The 17,132-nt window shown below is 51.3% G+C and overlaps 1 protein-coding gene across 1 annotated transcript in view; it reads left to right on the forward strand.

Moving 5' to 3' along the window:
• Nucleotides 1-17,132, forward strand: part of Grik3 (glutamate ionotropic receptor kainate type subunit 3) — a 216,685-nt gene that overhangs the window by 153,821 nt on the left and 45,732 nt on the right. Inside the window, exons 6-9 of the mRNA XM_036177903.1 lie at nt 5,920-6,093; nt 6,670-6,813; nt 11,514-11,621; nt 14,893-15,006. Of these exons, the coding sequence (XP_036033796.1) occupies nt 5,920-6,093; nt 6,670-6,813; nt 11,514-11,621; nt 14,893-15,006 (540 nt within the window). The remainder of the gene's footprint in view (nt 1-5,919; nt 6,094-6,669; nt 6,814-11,513; nt 11,622-14,892; nt 15,007-17,132) is intronic.

Genomic DNA, 17,132 nt, shown 5'->3' on the forward strand with positions numbered 1-17,132 from the left:
TCTGAAGTCAGCCCCTTGTCACTGGGGACAGCCCACCTGCTGGCTCCAGATGGGTCCTGTCCAAACTCTGAGAACATTTAGGGCCATTTAAACCCATTAGAATAATTAGTTGTGATCTGAGATCAGCAGAATCACGGTGTCCTGGGCCAAAGAGGGCACCACTGCTGAGCTGCCTGGCCTTGGAGCCAGCCGCACCCTCCCTCCCTGCCCTCCCCACTTCAGGGACCTGTAGTCCCACCCTGTAGCCCCGCCCCTGCAGCCTCACAATCCTCTAGATGATTTTTTTCATTTACAGAGCACCAGTCACCCGTCTTCACCCAGCATCTGGGCTAAGCTGGCAATTTCAAGATGGTAGGACTGAGGCCTTCCAGTCCATCTTCCTCTACATATCTGGCTCTGATACAGCTGACCTTTGACCTCAGGCAGACAGCCATAGGGCACAGCACAAGGAGATGTTAGCAGTTGTAGGGCTGGTAGCAGGTGGGAAGTTAGGCAGGCTTTCTAGAAAAAGCAGGTGTTTGAGCTAGGCTTTGAAGGATCAATAGGCGCTTACTAATAGGTGGGGGAAAGAGAAAGGGTATTCTGCAGAGAAGGAACAGTGTGGGCAAAGGCAAAGAGGCAGGTCGGCTCTTCGGTGATGCGTTGGAGTTGGCTCGCACTGGAGTTGGAGAATCAGCCATGTTCTCACAGCTCCATGCTGTATTCATTGCTTGCAGTCAGCCACGTGAGCACTTCCACCACAGCAGTGGGCCACTGCCGCCAGCACGGGTTTCTCTCCGGCACGGAGTAGTCACCAGCACACCTTGATTGTTACACAGCCTCCATTCACAGCACCCTGTGCCCAGGCAGCGCTCAGGGCCCCTTCTGCTGCTTATAAATCAGACCTGGGCGCCTGATGAAAATACCATGGGGAGACAGGGTCCCTGAGAACTGGGGACTGAGACCGGGCACCTTCTCCCTAAGGGCTCACCTCACCCTTGTCTTCATCTGTCATTCTGTGTCCTAGATAGTCACCAGGAGCTTAGGGCAAGGTGCTCGATCCCTGGCAGCATTCCAGAACAAGACTAGAGATGATAGCCCCTTGGCCCCGGTGTCCTCTGCAGTGACGCCATTTTCCATGGTGGTCGAGATCAAAGGTCTCAGAAACAGACTCCTAGCACCCCAGACCTCCCCTGCAGCCTCATGCAGTGCCCATTTATCCTAGGCCTTGCTTCCTTGATGTGGCTGTTCCTGTTTTCACTTACCCATCCACAAATGCTGAGGTCCCCAGCTCTGAGCTGGGAGGATGAACAGAGATGAACCCAACACAAAACTCACACACAAGCTCCAAAACTCCCTTCTGTGAGCAAGGCTGTCTGTCAGTAGTGCCCACAGAATACCTGGCCCGCAGCAGGTGCTTTGTGATGCCCGAGTGGGAGACGAGTGGATGAATGACCACCATGCAAATTAGATTGTAATCAGCATGATCAATACTCATCATCTCTTGCAACAGGCAGTTCAGACCATGGGCTCTGGTGTGTCTCACTGGGATTAAGATGCTTCATTGTTTGGGGGTGGGGGGTGGGAGATGCCTCAGGGGTTAAGAGCACTTATAGCTCAAGCATGGGAACTGAGTTCAAATCCCCAGGACCCACATAAAAAGCTGGGTGTGGCTACACACACTTACAACCTCAGCTGTGGCTGTAGCATGTGGGGACAGAAAGTCCCTGAGGCTTCCTGGCCTCCAGCCTAGCTCCAAGTTCAAGATCCTGTCTCAAAGGTGTAAGGTTGAGAGGGATAGAGCAGATCACCCAACGTCTTCCTCTGGTCTCTGCACAGACATGTGCATACACACTATGTACATACCACTCACACACCACTTCCTTAGGCAAGGTGCTGCCTTCTCTTTGCCTCATGCCTGTGTCTGTGAAACAGAGACAATAGCAGTGTTGCTTGAGAGGGTCAGTGTTAAAAGCACGGACAGTGACAAGGTGCTTAGAAGGACATTGGAACTTACTACCCTGTAAATGTCAAATAAATTCATCAAGCACCTCCTGCCTTTGCTTCCTGTGTGTCCTCATCCCTCAAAAATGAACGTCCATGGGAGCTGTGACTCTCCCATTTCCCCCCCCCTAAAAAAATGGAAACTGAGGCTCAGAGAGGTGAGTCAGCAACAAACAGACAACAGGGATTTTCCACACAAGCTTTCCAGCTGCCAAACCCTCTGCCGCCAACTGCCACTACAGCGTCCCCAGGCTCCTCCAGCAGGTAGACTCTTCATGATGCCTGGCCATAATGGTCCAGCATGGTGATTGACACTAATGGGATAAACAGAGCCTTCGTGAATTCCCAGCAGTGCCCACACTTGTATCCTTTGCCTACATCCTCTAATTTTCCCTTTGAGGCCACAAGGGGAGAGTGTGCTTTTTACTCCACACCAAGAGAGATCCCATGACTCTCCCAGAGTCTCACGACAGATCAATGATACTGGCTTAGGCTCTCACTCAGGCTCTTGCCCATGGCTGCTTCAGGGTACTGTTCTCCCTCCCTCCCCTTTCTGAGGCATAGGAGACCAGGCTCTTACAGGAAGATGTGGCTCCATAATGCAGACAGCTTTATGGTGGAGTGTGTATCGGCAATCCCAGTAGCCCTGGCATGTCACGGCATCCTCTGTGTTCCCCTCTGTCCTCTTGGCTGGTCACAGCCTGTTGCCAGCTTCAGGATCTTCCTTCCAGCCCCGTTGGCTCAGGGCTCTACCTCGTGACTCCCCCTTTTCATGCCCATTGGTCAGTGGTGGCTATATTGGGAAGGGGAATGGTATTTGGCATTTATCTTAGGAAATGCACATCATCAACCCTTCCCCTCAAAAAATGTCTCCAAACTCACTTCTCCCATGCAGAAGACATTTTAATTACCCCAGCTGCCATTATCAATGTCAGCCAGCTTTGAGCCATTCCCAGATAACCCTGTGCTAATCAGCCCCAGCTGAGCCCCTGGTGCATGTCATGTGTAGGTAAGAGCCTGGAGGTGAAGAAAAAAAAAAGAATTATAATAAATTAATAGATAAGCAATCACAATTAATGCCACTTCCCGGCAATAACAGTTACATCATGGGAAAGATATTTTCATCTGTCGTTCCTTGAGGCCATGTTTTCCGAGCATCGGCTTCTTCCCATTCAGACCCATGGGGTGCTAATGAATTAGTCTATTATGTTATGCTGAATGTTTCTAAAAGGTCCCCAGTCGACACTGAATTCAGTGTGTCAACATTTGGCATCGGAAATGCAACTTTTTGCCAAGCTGCAAAGTTGCCCACAGTTCACCGTGTTGAGCACTTAGGGTCTTGGCCCAGGGCAGTTTGAACAAAAAAACAGTAGCAGGAGCTGGACAAAGAGGCCTCTTCACCAGCTCCTCCCTGTCACTACCCTCTTGTCACAGGGATGGGGGAACTCAGCGTCACTGGCCCCTAGGAAACGCTGTAGGAAAGCCCAGACCAGAGAATGGTATGAAGGGAAGTGACTCCAGCCTTGCCGCTCGATAGAACCTGTTAGGAATTCAGTCTAGAATGTCCCCTGACTAGCTCAGCTCGGGCTTTGGATACTTGTTCCATAGCTGGGGACAGTATTTTTTGGAGGCTGTAGGACCCTTTTTAGGAGGTAGGGCCAGCTGCTAGACGTAGGTACTTCAAGGTCATCCCAGCCCGCAGTTGCTGCTGTCCTTTCTACTTCCAGACCTGCCACAGTGTGAACTGTTGTTGAAAAACACTCCAATCTTTGTGGTGTCAACTGCTTTTCCATCCGTTCCCCTGACTACGCATCTGTTACTATGATGAAACACCTTGACCAAAAGCAGCTTTGGGAGGAAAGGGTTTGTTTTCATTTCCGCTTCCACATCCAGTCCATCATGGAAAGAAGTCAGGGCAAGAACTCAAGCAGGCCAGGAACCTCCTGGAGGCAGGAGCCGATACAGAGGACATAAAGGAGTGCTGCTTACTGGCTAGTTCTCTTGTGACTTGCTCCGCCTGCTTTCTTATAGAACCCAGGAACACCCGCCAAAGGGTGGCCCCACCCACTGTGGGCTTCCCCTCCCCCACATCAATCATTAATCCCGACAATACCCCATAGAGTTGCATACAGGCCAATCTTATGGGAGCATTTTCTCAATCATGGTTCTTCTCAGATGATTCTAGCTTGTGTCAAGTTGACATAAAACTAGCCAGCACAATGTTCAAGTCTCTTGTATACAATTGCATCGTATTTACATATTATTAAATACATGCTCTTATCTCCCTTAAGTCAATTCTAGATAACTTACAGTACTCAATGCAATGAAAATGCTGTGTAATTCATGACATTGTTAGGGAATTGGGGAGAGAAAGAAAGTCTGCATGTTCGATGTAGATGGGCAATTAAATTATAGATACACACACATACATACATACACGGTTGGTTGAATTCATAGATGCACAGACTTGGAAGGCTGGTTGTATTTGTTTGAGTGGTTTAAGATGAGACTTTCTTGCCTGGGCTCCAAGCCCTCCTCTTCTCTGCAAAGGGGATATGAATGCACACAGTGCCTTTGAGAAAGGGTCCGTCTGGGCATGCAGAGGAGCAGGAGTTTAGCACCAAGAAGGGGCGTCTCCGAGGCCACGGGACACCAAGCATTGTGCAAGATCTGCTGTATGGGCTGCAGCCTGTGTCCCTTTTGATTATCTGAGGTTGGCACTAAGCTAAGGGTAGAGGTGGGGGTAGGCTTCAGGTTCAAGATGGAAGGCAGCTCAGTGAAGGGAAGCGGGGAAATATGGATAAGGAACCCAATGTCCCCAGTCCTAGCTGGCAAACATTGTCCAAGTTATTTGTTTTTGAAAATCAAAACATTAGTCTGAAGTTAGTGTAGGTTTGGACATGTTTCTAAGTCTGGAGGGAACAGTCTGTTGGTGAAGCAGAGAATTTGAGGAACAGAGTGGGTAGCAGGGTTTTAAGGGGGGAAGGGACATAGAGTAGAACAGTTACACACAAAATAGATTAATCTCCTGCAAAGCAATAAAACCGCCGCTTTAAGGATGACCTTTTTGTGCCAGACACAAATCTCATGTTAAGCAGAAGCTTGGGCTTTACCCAGTGTTAACAGAAGTTCCTAACCCAGTGGAGTTAGGAAGCCCCTAGAGATCTGTAAGCAGCCATCCCGAGTATTGAAAGCACATGACACTTCTCTTGTGGCTCCTTGAATTTGGAGGCATTTTGAGCCTGTGGTGCTCTGCTTGGCTCCTGTGAAGGCTAACTGCCCCTCCACACGCTGTCTTCTCTGCTGAGGGACAGCTGGCCATGTCCACTGCTTCTCCTCTTGACTCCTTGCCTCACCAGCTCATTGACCTGCAAGAGAGGCCAGGGATGGTTGGGCTTTAAGACCCTGTTCTCCTGGGCTGTCAGCCAAGACCTGCCCATCTACCAGGCTACGTGGGACCTGACTATGGAGAGTCCTCTAGACAGATGTTCCTAGGAGGCGGGGTGAAAAAGCCCTGCCTGTGACTTCCAGAAGAGTAAGGGAAGGAGGTAGTGGATTTCTTTGGTCCTCATTTGGACCCCTCTGTGAAGGGGAAAAAGGTACTCTGGCTTTTCTGCCTCCTTCAGTGTCACTTGGAGATGCCCAGGCCCAGCACCCTTTGTCCTCCCAAAGTGAGAGGGGTCTTCTGGGCTCTGTAAAGGGGAGAAATCCCCATTTTACAGATGAAGAAACAGGATGATGACCCCATGGCATGTGAGGTCCGTATCAGGAGATCCAAGTGGTGGACTCTGCGTTCAGTCCACTTGTGGGCACTCCAGGCACCTTTCATGCACAGGGCTCTGCAGGGAGCCACAGCTCAGGCCCAGGGGTGCCCAGGTCTGGAGGGTGAGGGAGAACTGGACCAGCCCTTAACCACATCAAGCTCTCTTTCTTTAGGATCTCTACGCACTAGACCTGGAACCTTACCGCTACTCGGGGGTGAACCTGACTGGGTTCCGCATACTCAATGTGGACAACCCCCATGTCTCAGCCATTGTGGAGAAGTGGTCCATGGAGCGGCTCCAGGCAGCTCCCCGGGCGGAGTCTGGCCTGTTGGATGGAGTGATGATGGTACAGTGGGCAGATGGATAGATAGGCCCCAAGGGCTCTCCTCCCTCCTTCCTTCTTTCCTTCCTTCTTCCTTGTCCCTCTTCCTTTCTTCCTTTTCTCCTTCCTTCCCTCCATCTCCTCATACAACACTTCATTTTGTAAGGTCTGCCATATATCAGCCAGAGCCCCGGGGACAACAGCCCCACCCTAAGGGCTGCCTCTGATGGAGCCATACGATGGTTAAAAATGGATTACATTAAAAAAAATAAAAATAAAATAAAAACCTAAAGACCATGGGGGACTTAAGCTGTGACTGGCAGGTATGAGGCTAAGGAGGCAAGAAAGGAGTAAAAAGTGGGTGAGATGAGGTAATGGGTTGGGAGGGAGGTCTGGAGAGAGAGAGCCTGAGCTGCAGAAAAGAGGGGGGCACTGGGGTATCCATAAGGCCATACCAAGGCTGGCCTTTCTCCACGTAAAAGGACCTCTGGGCCTGTTCCCCGCTCAGGACACCATGAGCATGTAGTGGGGCTGGGGCAGGTGGGGCCAGAGCTGAGGATACCACGCTGCAGCCCTCAGGCAGGCCTGTGCCCTCTGCAGACTGACGCAGCCCTGCTCTACGATGCTGTCCACATCGTGTCTGTGTGCTACCAGCGGGCGCCGCAGATGACCGTGAACTCTCTACAGTGCCATCGGCACAAGGCCTGGCGCTTTGGCGGCCGCTTTATGAACTTCATCAAGGAGGTGAGTCCAGGCCCCTCCAGGGATGCCCCCTGCAGCTGAGAGCTGGAGTGCCCAGATGTGGGAGCCCGAGAAGTGGTTTCTGTTATGTACACACTTGGGCAGGTCGCCTCTCTGAGCCTCAGTTTCCCCAGTCTCAAAGGGGATTGAGAAGCCCGGGTGGTCAAAGGATTCTCTCTCTGTCACTGTCCTCGCTGCTGTCACTCTGGATGCAGGGTTTATGGCTCCCATCTACAGACAAACTCACTCAGTCCGGGCCTCACTTGCCAGTGCGTTGCCCCTGGCTAAGTGGCTTGGTGAGATGACCGTCTCTCTGATCCTCAGTTCAGAATTGTTGGGAAGACAGAGTAAAACCCGGGGTCAGACCAGCTTCTACTCTCAGTTACTAGCAAGAAGAAAAGGCTATAAAGGACGAGATCTAGGCAGGGCTATCCTGGGCTAAAGTGAGTGGTCCAACACCAAGGGGCTCAGGTGAAGCCCTCTAGGAAGGCCCAGACTCTCTCTCTGTTCTGTGCGCGTGCGCGCACACACACACACACACACACACTTTCAGAGACTATATCAGAAGCAAGCAGTCTTGGAGTTCTTTCATCTATGACAGCCATTGGCTGAGGGTTGGTCTCAAAACTGTGCCCCACCTGGCACAGCAGGTGTGACAGCTCTGATTTTTCAGTCACCATCATCTGGAGTTACTCTAACTTCCTTTTGGGTAGTGGGTTCCAGCCATAGGGCCTGCAGCCCACCCTGCTTCAAGGACCCTACATCTTCACCCCTTGCCCCTTGGAAAGCATGAGGCTTAGCCATGAATGCCCAAGGGGAGTACATTCCCCACTGCCCAGCCTAGAAAGAGAGGTCCCATCCCGCTCCTGGAACTCTCCTACCCAGACTGGGGCGGACACTCCCATCCCTTGCCGAGCTCCTTCTGTTCTTAGGGCCATGGGGGCCAGGCAGGAGTAGCTACAAAACGCTCATGGTCCATAACTGGCCACTTGGAGGCCCCAGGTACCCTGCAGAGTCCAGTCTTCCCTTTGTCCATTTCCAAGTTGCCCATCTCCTTCTGACTGCGAGACAGTAAATCATTTTAAAGACTTGGCATTTCCGAGAGGAGCTGGAAAATACCAGGCCGGAGTTCAGAGCGTGTGAAGCATCTTTCATTTAGCGAGTCCTGAGCTGCGGCTAGAGGGGGCGGGTGGGCTGGGAAATGTCACGGGGAGGAGCTGCCCGTGGCTCCCTGCCCTGCCCCTGCCCACCCGCCCCCAGACAGGCCGCACCTGCTGGCATTTAATTCCTCTGGCACTGACAGGGAGGAAAGCCTCCTCTGTAGGAGCAAGGCAGCAGAAGACACCTGCTGAGATTTCCCTGGGGGCCCACAGATAGCCAGAGGGTGTGGGCTGTAGCAGAGAGATGGAAGCCTTAGAGGGGTGGGGGAGCCAACCTGAGGGAAGCCGGGCCACCCTATGAAGTCATAAACAGAGCTGTTCACCTTCTCTGATGTGGCTTTTAATCTCTGTCCCCTTGGCTCCGTGTGTGTGTGTGTGTGTGTGTGTGTGTGTGTGTGTGTGTGTGTGTGTGTGTGTGTGTCTGTCTGTCTGCAGGTGTACATTCATGTAGAAACCAGAGATATCTTCTATTATATCTCTCTTCCTTGGTATTTTTGGAGCCTGGCTCTCTCACTGAACCTGGCATTCACCAATTAGGTATGCTAGAGTGAGAAGATCCACTCACCCCACACCCACACTCTGATGCCTGCAGCCACACCTGACATTTTTATGTGAGCACAAGGGATCCAACTCAGGACCTCATGCTTCCGTGTCAGGCATTTTAACTAACTGAACTATCTCTTCAGTACCTCAGTCCATCTTTGAACCTCAGTATTTACATCTGGGAAATGGAGACAGTGATGAGTCCCACTTCGCAGGGTCACAATGAAAGTTCAGTGGGCTCCCTAAGGGTGGGATTGTAATTCTCTGCTGGAAGTTTCCTCCTTGATCCTGGCCTTGTCCAAAGTCCTTCTCTTAGTCCACTGAGGACCACCTCCATTTCCAGGAGCCCCTGGGGCTCCAGACCCACAAAGGAAACATGATAATCCATAACACTCGTCGTGATCATACACGCAGGCATGGTACTGAGCACTTTACCCACCTCATTAAGGGCCTGCACACTGGTGGGTTGTTAGATAGATTGAGCCTCTTTGTTCTCTAGCCTTCTGGGGCTCCAGGATGTTGCCTCTGAGTTAGGACACCTTTTGTCAATCTACTTTTTGGGGAGGAGGGAGCAGAGGAGGGCTTGAGACAGAACCTTAGTAAGCAGCCCAGACTGGCTGGAATTACAATCCTCCTTCCTCTCACCCAGCTATCATCTACCATTATCTGTGAAAGTCTACAGGAACTCCAAGCTGCCCAGGAGCAGGGAGACCCTCTAGGTCATAAGGTGGGATCCAAAGACGAGCTTCTGGGGACCAGGAATTTGAGAAGTAGGGACCATGTGATGATGGGTGCTGCTGCTCATCCCGGGAGAGGCCAGGAGCCTTGCTCACAATACAGGGTGAGCAGGAACCTGTTATGCCCAAACCAGAATCAGACCTCCTGCTGTCCACACCTCTCCTCTGGATACCTCATTTCTCCCCTCCACTCACTAGCCTGGCTGGGGACCCCCACTGGCTGTTTCCTTCCTATTTCCCAGGACCCCAGGATGGACGATGGGTCATCTTCTCCCAGATGCAGAAATCTAACTGCAAAATACCCACCAGCACCAGCCCCACGGAGAAAGAGGGAAAGGGCCCAAAGCAAGTGATGAGGCCCTAGGACTAGGGGTCTAGCTTGGCTCTGCCTATTGTGTAGGGGAAGCTTTAGGGCTCCCAAGACCCTCTTCCTCCAGGCCTGTTTCCCCATCTGTTACATGGAATCATGTTCCTCACTGGGCCAGCCCTCAGGGCTGCTGGGGAAGTTGAGTGACATCACCTGGGGGTCGTGTCTTATGGAATCACCTCTCTGGCTAGCACCATGACTCCACCAGTGACGAGCCTGCTACTCAAGCATGAGAATCGAAGTTTGAGCTCCCAGCACCCACATATAAAGCTGGGTGCAGTGTACCTCCATAATGCCAGTGCTAGGAAAGCAGGCAGATGGGTCCATAGAACTTCCAGGCCTGCCATCCTAGCTGAATCAGTGAGCTCCAGATTCAGTGAGAGATACTCTCTTAAAATAGAAGACGGAAGGGCTGGAGAGGTGGCAGGTAAGAGCTCTTTCTGTGCAACGCTAAGGATCTGAGTTCAAATCCAGTACTCACATAAAAGCTAGGTGTGGCTGCACCTGTCTGTAGCTCAGGCATTGAGGAGCAGACAGGTAGAGCCCAGGAGCTTGTTCATCAGCTACCCTAGACAAGAGGGCAAGCTTCAGGTTCAGTGAGAAACCCTGTCTAAAGAGAATATGGTGGAGAGCAATAGAGGAAGACAACTCTCGTCTCCAAGTGGCCATGGGCACCCACACATGTATATGCAACACACATGTTTATATTATTATTGATAATTTTATTTTAAATAAGATGAAGAGTGACTGAGGGGAACATCCAGCATTGACCTCACACATCTGCATACACATGCACACATTTCTACAGGCACACATATACAAACCCACAGGATACGTACACCACACACCCTGGTGTGCACAAAGAATGATTACTCTGGACCCCTAGAAAAGAGACAGTCTATAATAGCCGACACTGGCAAATCTGGAGGTAGCAGGACTCCACACTAGATGGGAAGGAATGGCTGTGGACTCATCCAAGCACAGGCCATGGCCAGACTGGCTCACCCTGGCCTAGAAAATAGTCTATAGCTGGGTAGTGGTGCTGCACCATCCAGCCCTTGGGAGGCAGAGCCAGGTGGATCTCTGTGAGTTCGAGGCCAGCCTGGTCTACAGAGCAAGATCCAGGACAGGCACCAAAACTACACAGAGAAACCCTGTCTCGAAAAAAAAAAAAAAAAAAAAGTCTGCATTAAGTCACACCTGCCTCTGTCTGTATTAATGACACCAGAATGACAGAAATTGCCATTTATCCAGAACCTGCATTAGCCCAGGCTCTTCTCTCTGTTTTCCCTGGCTTATTTCACTCTCACATTTTGGAAATATGGATACCTTGACTAGTTCCATTTCATAGCCGAGGAAACTGAGGCAGAAAGTACTCTAGGTCACAGAGCTAGTGGAGTTGAACCCAGCGTTCGGACCCCAGAGTTCTCAGCTGCAGGTTGAGGAACTTTGTCCAGCTCCCTCCCTCTCTGGGGCAATGCTCCAAGGATATGGCTCTGTAAACAGAGCCAACTGGGCCTGGAGGCATTTCTATCTCTTGGTGGGTCTCATGCGCTCCAGCTCTGCTCACCTGCCTCCCTGGATCCCTCTCCAGGGATCTGACACGGGCTCCCCCTTCCCAGGGCTTCGAGGCGGGGGCTCGTTTGAGCGCATCCGAGATCGATGTTGTACACGAGAAGGTGCAGATGTAGAGCTGGCTAAAGAGCGTAATAGAATTTATGGAAATCGCTGGCTCGCACCACAGCCCGAGCAATGATGGAGGTGATTATTAATTAATCATGGTCTTGGGGGAACAGTATCAGTGCAAGGAGTAATTAAAATGAAGCATTGTACAGTTGTACCGAATGATGATTTATGAGCTTGAGGAATTGCCGCTCTGCCCTCTCCACTCTGCAGGCTCAATGGGAAGGATTAACTGGACGGATTGTTTTCAACAAAACCAGTGGTTTGCGGACTGATTTTGATCTGGACATCATCAGCCTGAAGGAAGATGGCCTGGAGAAGGTGCGTAGGCTCTGGAGAAGGTTCCGCTGAGGCCCAGGGATATTGGAAGTGCCTTCCACAAGCTCCAGGCAGAAGCACAAGGTCCACTGCAGGCAACCCCTTGAGACTGAACCAACCCAGCATGACCTCTGCAGAGCTGTGGGCTTTAGGAGACCCTAGGGTCCTGTTACCCCTGAAGGTGCCAAGTGGGCTGGCCTAGCTAGAACAGACACCTATGCCATTACTCGTGAGTTAGGCCTGTCAGGGAAACACAATCAAAGACATGTGGCACAAACTGACTGTCTCTAAGATCCTGCAGGGCTGGGTCAAGGATAAGGATATATATGTTCTTAAGTTAAACTTTCCTCCATAGACTGCCTGACTTGGGGTAGCAAACTCATGGTCCCTGGAGACATTTAAGCAAATATGCAGAGATTTCTTTGTATGGGAGACTAAGAAAATCCTTACCCCAAAGAGATTTTTAAATTTTGGGAGTCTGGGCTCCCCTACAATTCCAGCTTCTCAGACCGCTGATTCCAACATTTGGTCCAAGAAAGCAATCCTATCTAGACTTAGGGCCTCTCATCTGGCCAACATGGAAATCTTCTAATGAGGCCTTCTCTGGTCCCCAGGAACCTTCAGCATGTGCTATTAAAGTCAGGCTGCTGTGCCAAGAAGGGGCTTTAACCTGAGGTCCTAGTTTTCAGCATCTGGAGGAGCCGGCAGCTCAGCCACACCCATCCCACTGCATCTGGTCCCTGAGAGCCATCTGAGTTCCCCTCCATCCCTGAGATACGGCATTTATAAGATACAGAGAGCAGTGACCAGGAGGCTAGAGGGTCCTTCAGGGGTCTCCTATCCTCCCTTCCTGTATGCGCGGTTCAGCCTCTCCTGAGGCCTCTTTTAACACTCCCCTCTGCCTTCCGCCTCCCTCATCCATCCTGACTGTACACACAGATGGAGCCTCACCACGCCCAGCTCTGCCCTGCCGATGGCTCCACAGTTCCAAGTCAGTAAGCTGCTGCCCCTTGAGACTGAGAGTTTCCTCAGCTGGCCTCCCCACCCAGCCCAATCTCTTCTGCTCCCTGAAATGCCCTGAAGTTGACTCATGATCCCGCCCGCCCCCCTCCCCAACACTTCTGAGTGTGATCCCACCCTGGTGCCCTTGCTGTGGAAGTGACATCTGTCCTCCCAGGCACGGATCTGGCTCTGCTTAGCCTCAAGTACTGGCCTCCATATACCCATGGCCATGGCTCCCGGATTCTCTCCTGTGTCCTCCCATTCACCGAATAGAGAGGGGTGGCCAGGAATCCTCATGATTCATGCACAACGACTTCATGCCATGGACATTCATTCCCAAGGACAGGAGCTGAAACCTCCATTTCTAAGATCACCAAGGCCACTCTTCCAGGTACACTCCACGAGTCCCGTCAATCATTGTTCAAGTCCCCCAGTGATGGTGAGCAGCCTCCCCACTGGGCGGTGGCATGGATGACATGGTGCTCACAGGTAGCTCCCCTGCTAGCTTTGCCCTCTCAGCCACCCATCTCTGGGGACAACATCAAATTCTAGGGATAGTAGATAGATGGCACACGTGCTGTCGCTTTCCGCTCCTGTGCCCATGGCAGGCATCAGTAATTGATCACTGGAGCACTCTTTCATCTGAGCCCACCCTGCAGCATCTATCTCCCAGCAGCCCTCCAGGTAGCTGGTACAAATTGACCGTAGCTAATACTCAAGGAAAACTCTATTATCCCTGGATGGAGCTTGGCCTGCAGGGTGCCCACCAGAGGCTCCTGGTCATAGCCACCTGGGCCTGTGAGCAAGCCACCCTTTCACTCCTGTTCTTCCATTCCCATCATGCCTGGCATCCTTCAGGGCTTAGAAGAGCTTGCCGGCCTGAAGCCCCCTGCTGTTTACACACCTCTGGACAGATGTTTGCTGAGTGCCTCCTGCACCTAGCCCTCTTGCTCAGCACCCAGCCCTCTGCTCAGCATCTCCACACTGAGCTCATTAAAGAAGAACTCTCCAGTCCCACCTTCCCATCCCCGTGGCCCCAGTGGTCCATACAGGCAGAGAGCGTGCTGAACCCCCACCCCAGCCACAGCCTCTCATTGCCTTATTCTGTTTGCTGAGCTGGGTCAGAGCTGATCCAGCTAGCTCCAGCCGGTGGCTTTGGGAGGATTAAGGCAGAATTATCCAAGCATAATTACGTATCTTCCTGCTATCTGTTGTGCACAGCTCTCTGAGTGGGATGTTTGCTCTTGGCCTCACTGTTTAATTGATTAGGTTTTCTGAGTACCCCCAACTGGGCCAAGGACAGAGTGGGCGTGCTGATGCCTTCCCTGAGAGAGGAGCCAAGATGAGGCCCAGCTGGGTGGTTTGCTCAAAATGCACCTGCAAGAGGCCCAGGGCTTTAGAATGACTTATAAAAAACATGTATTGCATTTATTTATTCATCGTGTGTGCATGTATGGAATCATGCCACTGTACACCAGTGAGGACCAAAGGACAGCTTTCAGGAATCAGTTCTCTCCTCCTACCATGTAGGTCGTAGGGATAGTGCTCAGGTTATCAGACTTGGCAGCATGGGCCTTTACCGGCTGAGCCGTCTCATCGCCCTGGGATGACTTTTAAACCCTTCCTCTCCTTCCTTGACTTTAACCTCTAACTTCATATTGCTAAGGATGCTGTGAGGAGTTTCCCATGACAGCCAGGGTATACACCCATTTTAGAGGGGAAACCATAAAGCAAATTGCCTTCAACCTTAGTGCAGCTCACGGGACTTCCGTTCTCACCCAAAACCCAAGGCTGGCCTGCTGCCTGTTCACCCAAAGCTCCTCCTTCCCTAAGTCCACATGCTTCTCCCTCTTCCCAATGGGGGCATCGCCCTCATTCCAGGGTGAGCGGGCCTTTGCAGGTGTCTGGCCTGGAAGGGACCCATTGAGTAAGCAGCTGTGTGCCCGGTGTCTTGTCAGGAGGAGGCCCTGACCTAGCCTGGCACCCCCTGGCCCTTCTATCCCTGCTGGGTATTCACTCTATCTCCCAGCTCCCTGCAGCTCCTCTGCATTTCTCCTTCAGCTGAGCCTTTATCAGCAAGAGGAAAAGGAAAGATTTGCACCTTGAAGTCTCCTCGGAGGAAGGAGGGCAGAGGGGTTGTCATCGGAATTGTTCACTCAAAACGCATCCTTACAGTGACAGCAGCGATGGCTGTAATGACTGGAAGCAGATGGCTTTGGTGTGGAGAAAGGAAGCACTCAGTACCTGTTTTTTTGTCTGTCTGTCCATCCAGGTTGGGGTGTGGAGTCCAGCTGACGGTCTCAACATCACTGAGGTTGCCAAAGGCCGAGGTCCTAATGTCACCGACTCTCTGACCAACAGGTCGCTCATTGTCACCACTGTGCTGGTAAGAGCCTCAGGCCCTGCTGGAAAGGCTGTCTGACCTAGGCGTGGACTGGCCTGGCCATCTGACCTAAGAGACCCCTCCATCCCCCACTTGTCACATCTTGGAGTACCCCTTAGGAGGCTCCCAGGAGAAAGTAGCAAAGTGGATCACAAGAAAGTAAAAACTTCCAGGAAGGTTCAGAAAGCTCCTAGAAGGAGATTGGAACCCAGGACCTCTCCCCATCCCCCAAGAGAAACCTGTGTTTGCTGTCTCACTTAAGGGCACATCAGAGTCCCTACATTCTCAATAGGACCACAAAAGAGTGACTGCTCGTCACAGCTAGGGGCTGCTCTCCCACCTCAAGTCCCTGGGCCAAGGCCCTTCGCATGAACCCCTCCAGCTGTGTCACACCAGAGAGCCCCAGGAGACGGTACACATGCCACACTGCACAGGGCTTATAAATCCCGAGAGCTGGAAGCTGCAACCTCTCCCCTTGGATAGAGCCACATCCCACCTTCCTTTTGTGAGGAGTCAGTGGGTCTCATCTTTCCAGGATACTTAGATGTGGGTAAGGCTCCTACCTGCCTTGTTCTCCTCTTGTCCTCATTCTCCCGGCGCCTTCAACCAAGGAGTGACTACTCATGGACTCTCCCAGGCTCCCTGCACCTTGCAGCCTGCAGCCACTGCCCTCCCCTTACTGACTGGTGCTGTACCCATTCTTCATGTGCAGCTGCCCCCTGGGAGACTACCATGTCACAGCACTGCTCTTGGGGACAGTTCCCTACTTCCCCCACGGCCACCCTTGGAGAAAGGAGCCTCACCACAGCCAAGCAGAAGCTGACCCCTTTGAGAACAGTTTTGGCCCAAGTCAACCTTTTAGAATATAACAACTAAATCTGTAAGACCCATACCTGGATACCTGGGCTTGTTCCTCTACACATTAGGATTAAGAAAGCCTTCCATGGATGAGGCCTGGACCCAACCATTGGGAGCTTTCCATGATGGTTGGATGGAGGTGGCTTTCCCTACGTCCCCTCCTGAGGCAGTTCAGCCAGGCCAAGCTAGACCATCCTCCCCTCTACCATCAAGGTGCCCACCAAGCATAGATTCAGTGGTTGGGTGGTGGGCACCATGAAACAGTGAAGCAATTATAAAATACCCCCATTCTTCCAGGAATCTCAAAGACTCTGCAGTACTATACATGTTGAGGGGAATTTTAAACATTGGGGTCTCATTTCCAGCCCCTAGGGTCATGGTCACTGAGAAATCCCATTAAAGCCAATAGAGATTGAATGAGTGTTACGGACAGGCTGCTGACAGAGCCACACAGGAAAAGAGCCAGGGAGGGGTCATCCCGCCTTTAGGGGGGCGGTGAGGACCCCCAGGGGGTCTTCCAAATAATCATATAACCTTCTAGTCTTTAGGGATCCGCTTTTTATTAAGGAGACAAATACTAAAGCCGTAAGTCTAAAAGAGCTCAATAGGAACAGGAGAAAAACTAACGTAAAAGATAAATGATAAAAATAAACAAAAAGCACCCGGGGACTTAAGGGAGACTGATGAGCAATTAAAGGAATATGGATGTGGATAAAAATAGGAAAGATAAAGGCAGAAAGAGGGGAGTTAAATGGAAAGGGTGGAGGGGGGAATAATGAAGTAAGGAGAGAGATAAAAAGGGAAGATATTAAGAAAAATTAAATAATTTACAGTGCTGGCTAGACAAGGTAAAAAATGTTCAAGCAAAAAAAAAAAAATGTCAGAAAGCAAAGGGATGAAAGTGTGGCAACGCCGGAATATAAAAGGGTAAAAATAAAATAATAAAAAGGTGGTAAAAGATTAAAAGCAGAATTGCATGAAATGTGAGATATAAATAAAACACTTTTTGCAAGGCAAGATTAAAACGAGGTGAGAGAAATATGATTTAAGAGATGAGGAGGGGGGATGATTACAGGAGCTGAGGGGAGACAGCCGCGAAACAAGACCCCAAAGGGAGCCCGCGCTAAAGACTCCCCAACAGGATGCAAAACACAGCCCCTGGAAGGCCACAGGGTCACACTTCACTGAAATGGCAGCAGCTCTGTTTCAAGGATGTGGAAGGCTGGGGCTTGGTGGTGAATGCACTTAGAAGGCAGAGGCAGGTGTATCTC

This window comes from Onychomys torridus, chromosome 2 (assembly GCF_903995425.1).
Source record: "Onychomys torridus chromosome 2, mOncTor1.1, whole genome shotgun sequence".
Lineage (NCBI taxonomy): Eukaryota > Metazoa > Chordata > Mammalia > Rodentia > Cricetidae > Onychomys > Onychomys torridus.